At 42.1% G+C, this 16,353-nt stretch overlaps 1 protein-coding gene across 1 annotated transcript in view; it reads right to left on the bottom strand.

Annotated features, from left to right (window-relative positions):
• The window catches only part of vat1 (vesicle amine transport 1), a 23,201-nt gene extending 7,547 nt beyond the window's left edge, over nt 1–15,654 (bottom strand). The window contains exons 1-4 of the mRNA XM_026997827.2: nt 14,934–15,654; nt 8,754–8,961; nt 1,491–1,661; nt 463–552 (exon numbers count right to left, since the gene is read on the bottom strand). Of these exons, the coding sequence (XP_026853628.2) occupies nt 463–552; nt 1,491–1,661; nt 8,754–8,961; nt 14,934–15,362 (898 nt within the window). The 5' untranslated portion in view covers nt 15,363–15,654. The remainder of the gene's footprint in view (nt 1–462; nt 553–1,490; nt 1,662–8,753; nt 8,962–14,933) is intronic.
• Between the last annotated feature and the right edge of the window lie 699 nt (nt 15,655–16,353).

The following is a 16,353-nucleotide window of genomic DNA, read 5'->3' as shown; positions in this document are numbered from 1 at the left end:
GCAGAGAGAGAGAGAGAGAGGGGGGGGGATGGATGAGGATGAGGAGGAGTAGCAGAGAGAGAGAGAGAGAGAGAGAGAGAGAGAGAGAGAGAGAGAGAGAGAGAGAGAGAGAGAGAGGCCAAGAGGGCTAAAGGCTGCTGTGTTGTTTAATAAGCTTGTCATGGGCACCGGTTTCTGACCATGTGGGTAAAGCAGGGCGATGTGTGGTCCGCCCTCCCAGCCGATCATGCATGCTTGTCCCACACGATCAGCTGAGGCCTGCGTGCTCATGGCCTTAATGGAAATGTGTCCATGTCAATGAACTGCTTCAGGGAAGCGGGCACTTGAATTGAGCCCTTTGTGCACCAGTGCATAACCACAAACATAAGCAATAAATTAAAGCTGATCTGCAATGCAGGCTGAATGTTGGACGGATGCTGAGGGTAGTGAAGTGAGGCAAGGCCTGGGAGCCTCTCCACTCACCGTAGCTGATGAGTTTGCCCATGGGCTTCAACAGGTTGTAGCCCTTGTGGGTGTCAGAACCACCCAGAGGATCCAGAACAATGTCCAACCCTGAGAGATAGAGAGAGAGAGAGAGAGAGAGAGAGAGAGAGAGAGAGAGAGAGAGAGAGAGAGAGAGAGAGAGAGAGAGAGAGAGAATGAGAATGAGTGTGTGTGAGAGGGAGAGAGGGAGGAAGAGAGAGTGTGTGAGCAGGAAAAGAGGGAAGGGGGGTGTGTGTGTTACATAATTCCTTACCATTTAATATTCTTCTCATGGTTTTGTTTATGTGGATTAAAAATATTTCCATTTCCTTGATAAGTACAAATCTTTCAGCAATGTATGTGCGGTCCAGTTGAATAATATATTGTGGGTTTAAAACACTATCTGTATGACACTTATCTTTACCCGCGCACAAACATACAATAAAGGAGTTGAATGGAAAGATACACTTCAAGGTTAAAATCTCAGACCACATAAAGTGTCAGAATGATAAGTCAACCCAAAGGTAAACACACACACAAGGCTCTTCGGGAGGTGAAAATGTAAATCAGATTGTTTACAAGATCGGGTCATTAGTTCATAGTAATTAAGTGTCTTTACTGTATTAATTGAATAGTCATTGAAAAAAGTGTGAAAGAAATTAATTGTGTAGTAGTAAGACTACTGCTCACTCATTCCTCAAACTGGCTCATCAGGTTTGGAAATGAACCTGAATTTAAAAGCAGCTGATATCAGCTTAAGAGCTCAGCTTCAGAACAGCAACTGACAGACATATACCTTTGGGGCTGCTCTTAACTGGTTAGTCGCATCCCCCTTATTGTCTTATCTTAGCTAGTACGCCATTCTTCCCTTGGAGACTGATAAGTAGCTTTCCTCTTATGGACTGATATTAGCTGGTCAGAATATTTTCGCCATAGTGGCTGATCTAAGCGGGTAGGTTAGGTTTCAACTTAAGATAGGCTAGTGTGTTCCCCTTTAGAGCTGATCTTAGCCAGTAGGCATGTTTCACCTTTGGGACTGATCTTGCGGACCTCCTCCACATAATCCCGTGTGCGGTAGTCGATGGGGTGCGTGACTCCGCCCTCACGGATGGTGTCATGCTTGCTGGCAGAGGCAGTGCCAAACACAGTGACATCATTCACTGTCTTACACAGCTGGGTGGCAGCTGTGCCCACCCCACCTGTAAACAAGGAAGGTACGGGGAAGAGAGAAACTGATAAAGAGATTGACAGATTAAGATCAGTTCATGTTATTAAAGAGGTCATAAAAGACCCCCACCACACACACACACACACACACACACACACACAAGCTTTTCAGGCAGTGAAGTGTCACACACAGGACCTACAGCCTGCTCCGACACCTACTGCAGTGGGGACTTGTGGAGACTATGCTGTGACACAACTGAGGAAAATACACACAGAAAGAATCAGATCAGCATAAAACAGCAGAGAAAATGTTTTAGAGAAGAAAGTCTAGTTAATTATGTGATAACATGTTCAATGGAACAATTTTAATGAGTGTATGTTTTGAAATTGAACTTGAAGTGAAAATGTGTGTGTGAAAGAATGTGTAGGACCAATTTGCATATGCAAAAGAAAAAATGTAAATCTTGTATGTGAGTGAGAGCAAGGAGAGAAGCAGGAAGTAGAGAGGAGAGAATGTGTTTGTAAAGGTCACTGCAAATGACCTAACAAAGGGCAAAGCTTATTGAATGCCAGAATGAATGACACATACGCATGCGCAACCACACTGGTGCATGCACTATTACGTGCGCGCGTGTGTGTGTGTGTGTGTGTGTGTGTATGTATGAGAGAGAGAGAGAGAGAGAGAGAGATTAAATTCATATCTTTACAAATTCTTTTCAATAAATGAATAAATGGATCTACAATGCAAGGCCTTAATTTGTGACTTTAGAAGTTGATGAAGTTAGAAAAAATTGTGAACAGCTACTAATTCCTTCCCACGGTGTGAAAAACGACCCCAGGACGTATCCAAGGGAACCAAATGGCCGAGAGCTCGGGACCCATCAAATAGCCATTAACCATCTTTTGCTTGCATGTGTATGTGTGTGTGCGTGTGTGTGAGATCCTAAAGCAAGCAAAAGACCACCATGTTAATCTTCCTTCTTTCTCTTCTTCAACTGTTCTTTCTGTCTCTCACTCCGGCTCGGGTGAATCAGGTTTGTGTTGCCATGGAGACTTGAGACAAGTTGCCCCCGTTTGCCAATACATTTGGGCACATTTGGCCACAGTATCTATATTTATGAGTAAAAGAGGGCAGGTGAATAAGGCCTGAATAAGGTAGGCGTTTGTGTGCATGTGCGCATGCTGAGGGTGTCAGTCTGCCCCATGACTTCAGGGGCCTCATTACAAGACCTGCAGTGGAATTGCCAACAGAACCTTTTAAACTAACAACCTCTCTCACACGCGCACAAAATTTCACAGCCTTTATGATGTGTGTGCGCATATTTTAAAACATCAGATTACATGAGTGAGCTGATGTTTTAAAATATGCACACACACACACACACATCATTTCACACCTGCACTGCCCTCTTCATCACCCCAACTAATGCTGTAGTTTTATAAAATGTTCTCCTACTGAAGGAATCAGAATAAAAGCGGAGGGGGATACACGCAAGAGTAAAAGGCGGGTGCAAAGGAGGGGGGCTAAAGAATCTTCAGGACCATGAGCAGATTCCCATGGATAATTCTGTTTATTATGCTCAGAATTAAATTCTGTTGTTTTTATGAAAGAATGAGGAGTGTCTATCTAATAACATTAATTTGAAATAAAAGGCACATGAGTACAACAAACACAATGTACACAGGACACAAGGAAGTCTTTATATTTCCCCCTCTGCTCAGACATTCACACCCATGAAAACACACGCGCTCACAAACACACTAATTTGGCAGCTGACACTTTTGGTCACAACAGTACGACCCTTTTCTATTGAGAAGAAACGTTCTCTAAAACATTGAAGAATTCGACAGATTCCTAAAACGCAAGCCATCCCAGCCCACACAAGGAGGCCAAACAGAGGGAGGGAAGCGAGCGAGCGAGAGAAGACAAAAGAACAGGAGAGAGGGGGAGAGTGAGGGAGAAAGAAAAGTGGTTTTCACCTTTTTAAAACCTGACGTAATTCGTGACCAATCAAAGGCACTCATTTTTGCGCGGGAAAAAAAAAATTAAAAACTGGACGCAGAGAAACGAGCTCTGCTCTACCTCCGTCAACGATGGCAACAACCGAATGTACGTTTATTTTATCCGCACCGTTTTGTTTATAATGCAAGCACAGCATACGTTATTAAGTCGTCAATATTAAAATATCGAAATAGTCACTTAAAATGTAACGACGTTATGTATTTAGCCAAGCTTACCCAGACCATATACTTACTATAGACGGTGGATCAAGAACAGACTTGAAGAACCGTTGAAACAGTTTTTTCTTCCCAGTCTTTGTTAAGAACGGAGTTGGTGACAATTGACTTAACTACAGTTGGCTAATTATCTTTGCTAGCTGGTTAGCTACCCTTCAAAATGTCTAAGACAGGCCAAAGTCTAGTATAATGTGTCTGGGCTATAATCAGTCTATGGCCAAACATTATTAACAAAACACTGCGGATAAAAACTTGTTTTTCTGCGTGCATATTTTTTCGTTAGCAAAAATAACGAATTCTGTCCATCCACACTGCCTGCCCAGTTCTGATCCCCAACAAGTGCACAAATCAAGTCTACTGAAAAGTGTTGCAAATGTATATTTGAAGTTGTGTTTGTCATGTGTAAGAGATTGTGAGTTCGAATTTGTGGTTGTATTTATTATACAAATATAAATATTATATACATTTGTATTTCTTAATATTCGTTCATAAATATATTATTCAAGTTTAAAAATACAATTGTGGGTATATTTTCTTCAAGTGAAAATTTTAACATTCACGTTCAGATTTTAATAAGTTCTCACGTCAAAAACACAAGTGCAAAGTTCTATTTAAAATACAAGTACAGATTTTGTTTTAAAGCTCTCAGATCAGGTCCTTCAAGCTTTCAAGTTCTGCGACATTATCTCCAATCCCAGCTGTCTTCTCCGGGTGCAGAGAAGCGTGTGAGAATTGTCCTTCCCTGACATAACTTAAGTACGGAAACAAACTTGCGCCACAAATAGCTTGCGCCAATTATAACAAAAATATAGCTTGTCATCATCACTAGGAAGTTTTACAATCGGTGACTGGATTTTTCGCAATTTGAATGAGCGACAGCAAAGATACATGTCTGAGGCAAAACATTTAAGACGGCTTAATTTAAACTTTAAGACAATTTAACACTTATTAATGCCTTACATTTTAGACAAATTGATACATTTTAAGGAGAAGTGAGCCCAGGACAATAAAACCAGTCGATTTGTTTCCATGCTGAGATACTCTGAAAAAGCTCGGTGTGTTTTACCAGCTATCTGTAAAGTCTGTGACAAAGTCTGTAAGACCATTACATAAAAAGAAAACTGGCTTTACAGCACTCTTATCCACCTCCCAGCCATCTACGACAGTGCTGGGCAAACATCCAAAACCCTCTTTCCCCTGGTCAAGGTCAACTTTGTCATGGGTGGATTATTAATGAGGATATTGTTTTGGGTTTTGTCCTTAACCACTGTGTGTATGCTACTTGTAAGCTTTGCCTGCCTGCACAAACTCCAGGGAACTGCCTGGCATGATTCAACCTGTAAAAATGACACCTCCCTACCCACCACCAACACCATCACCACCACCACAAGCAGCCTTCACCTCCAACTGCCAGCACATGGCTGCTGCTTCCCAGTTGTAGGTCACAGAGTTAAGACATGAAGAGGAAACATGTTTTCAGTTTTAGAATACATTTACAAATGATTAAAAAAGGAAAACATCCTGTGCACAGCAACCTCAAGTGCTTCCTAAGAATGCACCATTTCATCCTTGTGTGTGTAGGGTGTGTGTGTGATTATATAAGAGGCAATAAATCTACCAAAAACAAAATTCTCTAACAGTTGAGAGTTCTAACAGTAGATTGAGATGTGAAAATAAAGATGCATTTTGACCTTCCAGCATGCAAATATATATATATATTTGTTTTGATAGATGATTGGCATATTACATCTTTCATAATAATTCTCTTACCATGGAAATCCTGAAAATGCATTACCTAATTGTGAATGGCTTGCCACCCCAATATCTGGTGGTCAGAGTGGATGGCTGGTCAAAGAGATGGATCAGTGTTTCTCCTTTTGACACACATGCGCACATGCTCGCACACATTCAAGTTCAATTTCCCTTCCAAAATCTGGATGTCTAAATGATTATGCATTTTACTTTGGTTGAATAAATGCAACATATATGGAAACCTCTTAGTAAGAGTTATTGCCTTCAAATAACTTTTTAATTCATAACCTAACAATTCAGTTTAATAGAATAGGACTAATTTCCACTAAACTCAGGTTTACTTGATACTGGAATAATGCTGCTTGCAAAAAACAAACACGATAAGTGGAAAATAAATAACAAACACACATACATATGAGCACACACACACACACACACACACACACACACACACACACACACGCACACACACGCACGCACAGCAGCGTCACTATTTGTAAAATATCACACTATGATACTAAACATTGTATTATTACTACAGCACAGCAGATGGGGGTATCACTTATTATCCCCATGTGGTGTTGCTTAATACTACATTGAAATGGTGGAATGTGCCCTAGTCAGGCAGCGAGCAGGCTACTCATTCCCTAGGGGGGCATTTGGCTGGGTGCCCTGCTGTGTGCTCTGGCCAGACTGTGCTGAGGGAGTGGGAGCACTGATGCTAAGCAGCACGCTTCACGCTGGGCTTGCCGGAACCACATGGGCCAGGTCGTGTGGCTGAACCAGGCCTGCCGGGCCCACATGGGCCAGGCTGGGCTGCAGATTTGAGCACAGAAGCTGCAGCAGTGTTCTGCATGGGAAGTCACACAGCAGTAGTGGAAAAACAGAGAAGACAATGTGTGCAGCCCTCAAACGTATACCACCTCCACAAACTTTAGTTTTAGGGCTACGAGCAGAGCTCGGCACCTGACCTAAACATTTACAGCAATTGGTAAATGCACTTATCCATAGAGGCTCGCATATTTAATCAGCAGATTTACATATGCATCAGTAGGACACTACGTGAGCTCCATGGGAATAAAACCCATGACCCTGGAGTTGCTAGCACCTTACACTACCTGCACTACTAGGTGTGTTTAATTCGATTTAGTTATAAACCATGAAAAAGATACCATAACTATGGGTAGAAATGCACAAGCAGACCTAATAAAATATGCTCTCAAAAATGTGTGAACATTTGTCATCGTCACTTGCAGCGTAAAGAGCTCATGTGAAGTGTAGCTGGTTGCCTTTAATAAGGGTAAGAATAATAGCCATGCAGGAATCAAATATTGCCTGCAGCGAGAGTGAAGAGCTTAGCTGACTACATTCCAAATGTTCAAAGGAGAAATGACTCCATAAGTCATCCTTCATTTTAATCATACTAAAAGGCACAATGACAAAAACCCAAGGTAAGTTATCCCCTCTAGAGCCAACATATGCAATAACTCTCCTTGGGGAATTATGTCCATCTTTCATTGTCAAATTAATATAAAATAACTCAGTTGTAGGAAAGTTGTTCCTTTTCTTTGTTTAAACATTCAAGAGGAGGCCACTTAAGAAATGCACTAATGGTGTTAGTGATCACAGGAATTGTCAGAAGAATTATGTAATTTCTTGTTGTCTTTTTCAAACACACACACGCACACACTTTTAAACCATCTCCAGAGAGGCACACACTTATGTATGCATGAATGCACATGCCCACATGCACGCACACACAAATGCACACACGTAGTTCATGCACACACGCGCCACATTTACAAAAGGCTGTGAAAAACTTCACTTTGAATTTTGTAATTATTGCGTAGTGAATTTTTCAGGAACACCTAGTGGACTGAATGGCAAGAGACATTGTCGCTCAGTGACTGGCTGGCTGCCCCATTGTTGAAATGCACACAAGTGAGAGACCTCAGTACACGTGAGCAATAGCTAGCTAGGTATCTAGCTATCTAAACTATCGGTACACTTAAAGTGCTTTGTGGTAAAGATGGCAATAAACACCATGTTGCCTGAAAAGAGTGATCAGAACTCAACAATGTATATGGTCATTTATAAAAGGTAAGCAATTAAACAGGTGGTTTACATCAAAGGATGACCATTTTCATTGACATTAGCTACACTAATTTGACTGAACAGAGTCTGGGATAACACTAACTGGCTTGTAATGTAAAATGTTCATGACAAGGTTAATAGTAATATGAGGAGGTTATTGGTAACGATACTGTAAAAATTATGTAAAGTTCACAAAAATGGATGACTATGAAAGATCAGTGTGTTTTTAACAATTTCTTTAACCTTGAGTGATGGATTTGGGGGAAACCCTATGTTCTAATTATTTTATTTGTAAGTGTAACATTAGTGTCTTTATGTGAGTGACTAATTTGCCATTGCTAAAAGACAACCAAGAGACCTCATGCTTAACATTTATTGTTAGCTGTGGCTATAACTAATAAATCCGAAGTAGAAACTGAACTAATACTTTAACACTTTGGCATGCATCAGTCTGTCGTATGTTGCACTGCTGCAGAATTCTGTGCAGTGAATGGAGGTCTTGTTTAATTCAAGATTTGCATTTAGTCATTGTTATAGCAGTACTGATGATATCACAGACATCACCAGACAAGTAAACTATCAACTGTGATTGTATTACGCTAACAATATACTGTAATATCCACCCTCCGCCCACAACAAACATGCTCCTCATCAATTTCTCATTCCAACTCCATAAATTATGATTTACACATATGAGCTTTTCCAAAGGCTCTGTATATTCTCATTCTCTCAGAAGCCCAAGAGCACACTTTCAACAGCTGCAACAAATCTCTCTCTCACACACACACACCCAAAATATCGGATGTTTTTGCACAAATTCACTGACACAAAGCCCATAAGTCTGGTGTCAACAGCTGCATAAAGAAGTCATCATATGAAAATAATCCTTTCCCAAAGACCATAATCTCACTGTCTTTCCCTCCCTCTCCCTGCCTCCCACACCCACACACACACACACACACACACACACACACACACACACACACACACACACCACACACACACACACACACACACACACACACACACACACAACAGACCTGCAGCCATGTGAATAAGGACGCTCTGGTTGGGGCGCAGGTTGCCGAAGTCAAACAGCATCAAGTAGGCAGTGATGTAGTTTACTGGGATGGCAGCCGCTTCCTCGAAGCTCATCCGCTCTGGCATGAGGAAGGTGTGTGTGGCTGCAACCGCTGCCACTTCCTTCCACAGCCCACTGGGGTTCAGGACCAGTACCTTATCACCCACCTGCAGGTAGACACACACACGCTTGATTTAGCAGACCACACACTCACAAACCAGAACCATAATATTTATGCTCAAATTCACAAAACAAACATCCACTTTAGCGAATGCTTAAGATGACCTGAAGCACTTATAGATGACTGTGTGGTGGGATGGTGCGGCATGGAAACGTTGTGGCGCTTCAGATCAGGCCAACATCTCCCCTTACAAGCACGGGCTGCACCACTGCAAGCACCTCAGGCTGTGCCTCATAGACTTCTTCCAAAATAATTTGGAAAAACTGAAAACCTTTTTTTAAACTTATTTCATGAAGAAATTAGGCCATGAAATCCAGTTTACCTATAGGTGATGATGTTTTAATGTTTTATACTGATATTGATAATATTCAAGAACTTTAATGAATAATGAAAACATTTGATTTGCTTGTGATTAACAAGGGGCCTTTGATGCGACACAAACCAGATGTGTGGCTATTTGAGACAGCGCTTTCTCCCTCTGCAGCTGACAAAATCCATAGAATGACAGCCAGGCTCGTCACTGCCATAACATTCATCCTTATTTTACCAATACTGTACTCCAAAGTAGACCAATACTTTCTACTAATAACCTAATAATACACAAACTACAGTTTGACAAATTATATCCTTAAATTACAGGCACTCAAACCTGTTTTCCCTGTGATGAGTAGGAGGGGTCTTAACCTTGAACCCTATATAAAATACACTAGTCATGTTTAACTAGATCTTTCTTTCAAACTTCATACTATAAATGTATTCACTTTTTCCCAGCTTGACATTTTAATAAGACTACTCAAGTCAGAACATTAATTCAGTTGAACAGGACAATGAAGTCCACTTAGTTTGCTTATTCTGGTTAGAACATTTTTGAAGTTTTTACAGTGCACTGTCATATTAATCGCTCGCCCTCATACATTTCTACTGCATGATGTTAAGTGTGTGTGCTCCTAAGCATCCATGCAGCTGTTCTTGTTTTTTTTAAATTTGACTTAAGAGTATTGATTACAACATTTGAAATATGAACATATGAAAAATAAATCTTGAAAAAGAAAGATACAACATTTTAGAGCAACTGAACATACTCATATAACTGCTCTTTCTATAGCAAGAAGAGAAGTCCGGTGTTTGGCATTTTATTGATTACTGATGCAAAAGCTTTCAAATATGGAGGAATCCCAAAAATGTCCTCTTTTATGTATACAAAAACAAAGCTCATGATTGGGCTCATGATGCTACCTTTGGCATTACTTGGTGTCAGACTGAAAAGAAACCCAGTAGTGCTGTTTGGCCTTTGCTCCTTACCCAACCAGGCCCACGAAGCCGGAAGTCTCCCTCCAAAGATAATAGCAATTAGTGCTGAAAGGATGTGCAGCATGCACACGCAATAGAATGGCTAAGGGTGAAGCTGAAGAGGACTACATCCTTGGAAAGAAGGTTCTTCATTGGTTAGTACAACTTTAGTTACCCATTACAGAGAGTGCAGGACTATCCGTTTTTAAGGTTAAGGGTAATTCAAATAAAGCTTATATGGAAAAAAAAGAGCTCAAAATGTAATGTCTATCAAAACGTTTGTACTAATAAATAGAAACATTCAGTTAAGTTGCTTTTAACCCAAATGGTTGTCCGCTCAACATAAAAAATATAATAACTTAGAACAAGGGTGTTTACAGTGTATAATCATGCTGTTTTGAAAGAGAAAGCTACAGGAAGCTTTGACTTTGACTATCTGACTAATAAATTTGACTAAGAAATATGTAGAAAAATGTAAGCACATTTATTTAGAAAGTTATTCACTGTGTTAACAGACAATTCTACTTTAACTTTGTAGAATGTGGTAAATTTGTTTCAAAGATCAGTTCATTGTAAGGACTGGAACTCAAAAAGGAGAAAAAGTGAAAAGAGGCAAAGTGAAAACAGACACACGAGAAACAATAGAAGGACACAGTAAGATGGATGAGCCCAGTACCCCCCCACCCCACGCGCGCGAAAACCCATCCAACAAACTTCCACAACTTCCCCTGGATTCAGCAGACACAGGAAATACTATGTACATACACACACAATGACCTAGAATTGTGTACTTTTGAACGAATATAAGGACTATAAAAATATACCAGTTTACATCTGTACAATATTCTTCATGTTCATAATGTAAATGTAGGAACTGAAAGAAATCTCTTTTCTCTCCATTATTCCTGCACTCTCCCACCCTCCCTCCCTCTCCATCTCTCCAACAGGATGAGTTCCTCTCATCAGGGAGAGGCCAGATTCTTTAGCCTCAATAAGCATGAGACAAGAGAACATGCATGCAAACACACAGTCACACTGACACATTTACACTCACGTGAACACACAAGGGACAGGAACTCTTATATAAGGACAGAACTCCCATATATGTGCAAAACAGCAGATGGACTCGCAGACAAATATGAACAGACACGCCCTGAACACACACACACACACACACACACAGGTACGTACGCACACACACACACACACGTACGCACGCACACACGTACGTACGCACACACACGCACACACCAGAGCTGTCTCTTAAACCTAATTGGAAAGTAACTTCCTCCCTCGCTGGACCCTGTCACTTCAGACTATCCCTGGCTTCTGCAGTCCCTGTCCCAATTTTTGTCTCCTCATCCTTTGCCGTATTCTCTTGCTCTTTCCCTCCTCCCCATCTTTTCACCCCCTGCTCTCACCCAGTCCTCCCCTCCTCAGTGCCCCCCTCTCTGCTTGTCTACTGCTCTGCTGGGCTGCTTTTCTGTCTTTTAATTACAGCCATTGTACAGCACTCATCAATAGCTGTGGGGGCCTTAGTCAACCACTACCATGACTCAGAAGTCATCCTGAAAACCACACGCACACAGTTCCTGCTTTGCAGCTTTAAAAGCATATGCCACATTTAAATAGTGATCTTTGAATCATACACTCACTACCCTGTGCAAACCTTAGTCATAGTCACAAGCCACACACAAAGAGACAAACAGCCTTGTTTGGGGAAAGCGCGACAGTTATTTGTCTGTATTTGCCTGATGTAGCTTATGTCAACTAAGAAACCCTTCAGCATCCCTGAAACATGTAAATACCAAGTAGTGGTACTATTATGCTACCAATTCACAAATATTGCTTTATCATGTCTGCATCTCTATGCTGTCACACTTGTGACACTTACTCAGCTGTAAATACAAATGTTGCATCATTGTGATCTGTTTCGCAGTCACAAGCATTGTGACATCATACTTTCATCATCATGACACTGCTTCTGCATAACTGTATAACTGTGATCTGCATAACTGTAATTTATTATTATTAAACTGTTATTTGACTTTCCTTAGTAGGACTACTGCTCTGTAACCATTATACCACATTTGCATAACACCACGACACCACAATACCACTGCTTTTCACAGGTCAACTGTAATGCTTTGGCTGCATTCTTGGACAGGACTAATCTTGCCCTTCATTGCTGCATCACTGGTAAAGCACCATTCAGAGTCTGGGCTTTGGACTAATCTTGGTCTGGGGGATCAGCTCTTATGCTCTCTGAGTGAAGATCTTTCTCAGCCAACTGGAAAACAGGGTCTCTGCTGATAATGGCTGCTGTCATACTCCTGCTATTATAATACTGACACTAATCTCCAGATGCACTGCACCTTTGATACAAGATATTTTAGATGTCCACTAAGCATTTCTTTATGATATACCACCTGTATCCAATCACATGCCTTCATTTGAGTTGTATTTGAATGACTCAAACAATGGCTAGGGAAGCAGATTTTATACTGACCAGATGTTACTACAAGACGTACCATCAGTGAGCACTGCAGACACATGGAACATGTGTAAAAACAGATGAGTCCTGTTCCAGTTGTCACCTCTTTCCATTTTCTAGAGATGCGTATGCTTTGGAAGTGGGCAGGGCTACAGCTGCCCACTGGATGCTGCTTATCTACACACTCAGATCATCTCTATCCCACCCCCACCCCGACACACTTCACTGGCCTTTAGCATGTCACATCACAAAGAGTGAGGAAGAAAACGAGAGAGAGAGAGAAAATAGAGACAGACTGATAGAGGAGAAAAAGCAGGAGGAAATTCCATCTTGACAGTGTGGGCTTTGCAAAGATAATTGAGAACAGATGTGAGTGATCTGTGTAGTGGGGCTCTAATAAATGCTGTCGTATCTGCATGTGTGGCGGAAGGAACATGCATTATTCATATAAAATAGCAGATGAAGAGAATCACTGGGCACATGAGAACAGCAATTGTTCTGTTTTCGACAAGTCATGTGAGTTATTGTCATAGCCAGGTTTCATTGACCACTTTCATTAGCCGCAAGATTGTGTGTGAGTGAGTGAGAGAGAGAGAGAGAGAGAGAGAGAGAGAGAGAGAGAGAGAGAGAGAGAGAGAGAGAGAGAGAGAGAGAGCGCGATGGCAGTTTCTCTTTCCCATCATTATACTAAAGTCGTGATCAGCAAATTCCGATCCAAAGCGCGCATGTTTACCAGCGACTCAGTACAGTATTCGAGGGTGAGGGGCGCGTGGGCCAGTGAGATGAACTCGGACACGCATTTGTCCTCGAGCGATAGCGTATCTTATTAGGCACGGCTGCGTGATAACCTTTCGATATAATTCAGCGACGAACGAGACACAATACAGTGAGAGTGACATCCCTGTGCACAGCCAACGCCTAATTCTTGTCGCTGTCTTGCTGTCTTTCATGCACACACGTTTCACTTTGCTCTACCCTCGGGATTTGTGCTACACATCCACTCGGGGATGCTTTTATCCAGCTTTCGTTGGAGAGCGCTGCCATAAGGCGTCGCCATGGACACCATCACGCATGACTCATCGATTTGTTCCTATGGAGTGAACTGAAAGCGACAGGATACAAGTGCGAGGAGAGAATTCTTGCTACGTGGGTTGAACAGCTAAAATTGATATAGTTATATTAATTTACTCCAAAGGCGTATCTTTTTAAAATAAAATATCAAAGTTAGACTGGTGCTAGATGCGCAGGGCAGACAGGAGAAAAACCGGGATTATTGTCGAGGAAAGTGTCGCAAAAATAATAGCTGATGCCAGTGACCGTCCCTGTGTAACTATACGCCAGGAAGATGACAAAGGGCATATATACATACACACACACGCACGCACATTTCCTGTCTCTGCTCGCGCCTCGCCCTTTTCCTCCGCGTCGGTGGAACGATAGAAAGTGTCGTCGCAACCCCCAAACACCCCCCATACCCCCATTACCCCCCCCCCCCTTAAACCCGCCCGAGACAGTCCCTATTCTGGAATTGCCAAATTATTTTTGCATTTTCGACTCTCATATGTTGTACAGCATGTAAATCTAACGACTTACATGTACATGTTCTTAGGATACGATGCTCCTCAGTGCAACGCCATAACCTGTCAGTCAGTCGCGCGATATTTAAGAGACAGCCCTATCTCGGCGCGCGAGGGGCGGCGGCTCCGTCGTGTTCGCTAAGTACCCACTGTATGCAACTTCTGTGATCGCGCTTATTTAAACTAATGGCTGTTTAAACTTAAATGTTCCCTTGAATTCGTTATACTAAAGGCACAGCAAGTGATAGGAGCGTTTCCTCCCGGCTACTCGGGAACGCAAGAGGAGTCTGGTGATGGCGAAATGAGGCTAGTGTCCCCCTCCCAGTCCTCTATTGTCTCATCAGAAACAGCCCAGAGACCAGGAGCCAAATGATATTTCTCTTTACAGCTGAATAACGACCATACAGACTGATAAGTAATTTGGACAATAAAAGGCAAGAACGCACCAGTGCCCAGCGAATCAAGCATATTACGTCTCATACCACTAAATAGCATCATATAAGGATATAAGAAATTTGTGTTGGTTGCCTTCAAGCGTGTCGAGACAACGAGTTATAAAATAGCACTCTTCTTCTAGAGTAACACGCGAGATCTTACTTTTCTGTTTGTCACATCTTCCGCAACAGCCTCGATGATTCCGGAGCACTCCATTCCCGGTGTTGCGGGCGGAGACGGGAGCCGGTCGTACAGCCCCTGTCTGGCCATCAGGTCGGCGAAGTTTAGTCCGCAGACCTTCACGCGTACCATCACCTCACCGTTCTTTAGCGCGGGCTTCCCTTTCTTCACCTGCAGCTTCACCTTATCGTAGCCGCCGTAGCCGGTCAGTACGAGAGCCCGGTAACTGAACGAGTCCTCCTCGGGGGCTTTCTCCGTGGGTGCCGCTGTGGCTGCAGCCTCGGTGGACGCGCTGGCAGGCGGCGGATCCGGCTTGTTCTCGGTTTTAGGCGACTCGGCGGGCTTCTTCTCCACTTGCTGTTTTTGTTCGTCGGCGTTTTGCTGCTGGGTGGGTGCGTCTTCGCCAGACATGTCTGCAGTTAATCGACACAGGCGCTGAAAGTGAAGGAGTAGAAAAGATTTGCTAGGGGTTTTGTTAGTACGCTTCCCCGGCTTTAACTGGCGCACGAAGAGTCGTAGAGGTATAGTGCGGGCGATCGGAAAACGTAAATGAAATAATCCTTCCGAGCGTGTTTCAACCTTGCTGAGAGTCGCGAGCCAGTGGGCGTGGAGGACAGAGAGAGAAAGAAATGGGAGTGGGAGATGCCTCGCGACGACTACAACGACCCGCGCGCTTGACAGCTCTTTACAAAAGACTACGTCGATATGAAATGAGGCTGGGAAAAATGCAAAATCTGGAGAAACGGAACTGCGGAATGTGGGGAATAGGGGTGCTCTGTTTAAAGTATTTCCTCCCTTTTTATTCCTAAACGATTTCCCGTGTCAACCTGGCGAATTTGTATGATGTTATTTCTTTTTTTTTCTTTCTTAAAAAAAAAAGAAAACATGTACCTTTTAATTTTAATGTTGCTACAGTTGCTGTTGGGGTGGGGTATATATTGCTAGTATGGGTACAGGAGAAATCGGCACGTCAACGAAATCAGACGTAAATGGTGGAAAATGTATGTGATGGAGAGAGAGAGAGATAGATGGGGAAAGCTAGAGAATTGGAGGAATAAACAGACATTTCCTTCTGAGAACACACTGGGAAATCGCAGAAACCTCACAGACTATTGTTAACACCGTTAACAATATACCCTCTTCATTTTAAAACATTTATTTTATTTTCTATCCCTAGTGAAGGATAGGTTCAATTTGTATTGCATAATGGAATTATTTATTTCACTCCCAAATTTAAAAATTCATTTTTTTTTGTTCTACAGATCTTAACTGCGAATTATAGTCCTTTTTACACATAGTCTTCTCATTTCCATAACTAACAAATTAACAATCTTATAAACAATTATGATGTTTATTATTTGGCTGCAAATCCGTTTGTAACTGATGACTCACAAAAGTCTAT

This window comes from Electrophorus electricus, chromosome 1 (assembly GCF_013358815.1).
Source record: "Electrophorus electricus isolate fEleEle1 chromosome 1, fEleEle1.pri, whole genome shotgun sequence".
In the NCBI taxonomy this organism is placed as follows: domain Eukaryota; kingdom Metazoa; phylum Chordata; class Actinopteri; order Gymnotiformes; family Gymnotidae; genus Electrophorus; species Electrophorus electricus.
This window is presented reverse-complemented; position numbering and strand designations above follow the sequence as displayed.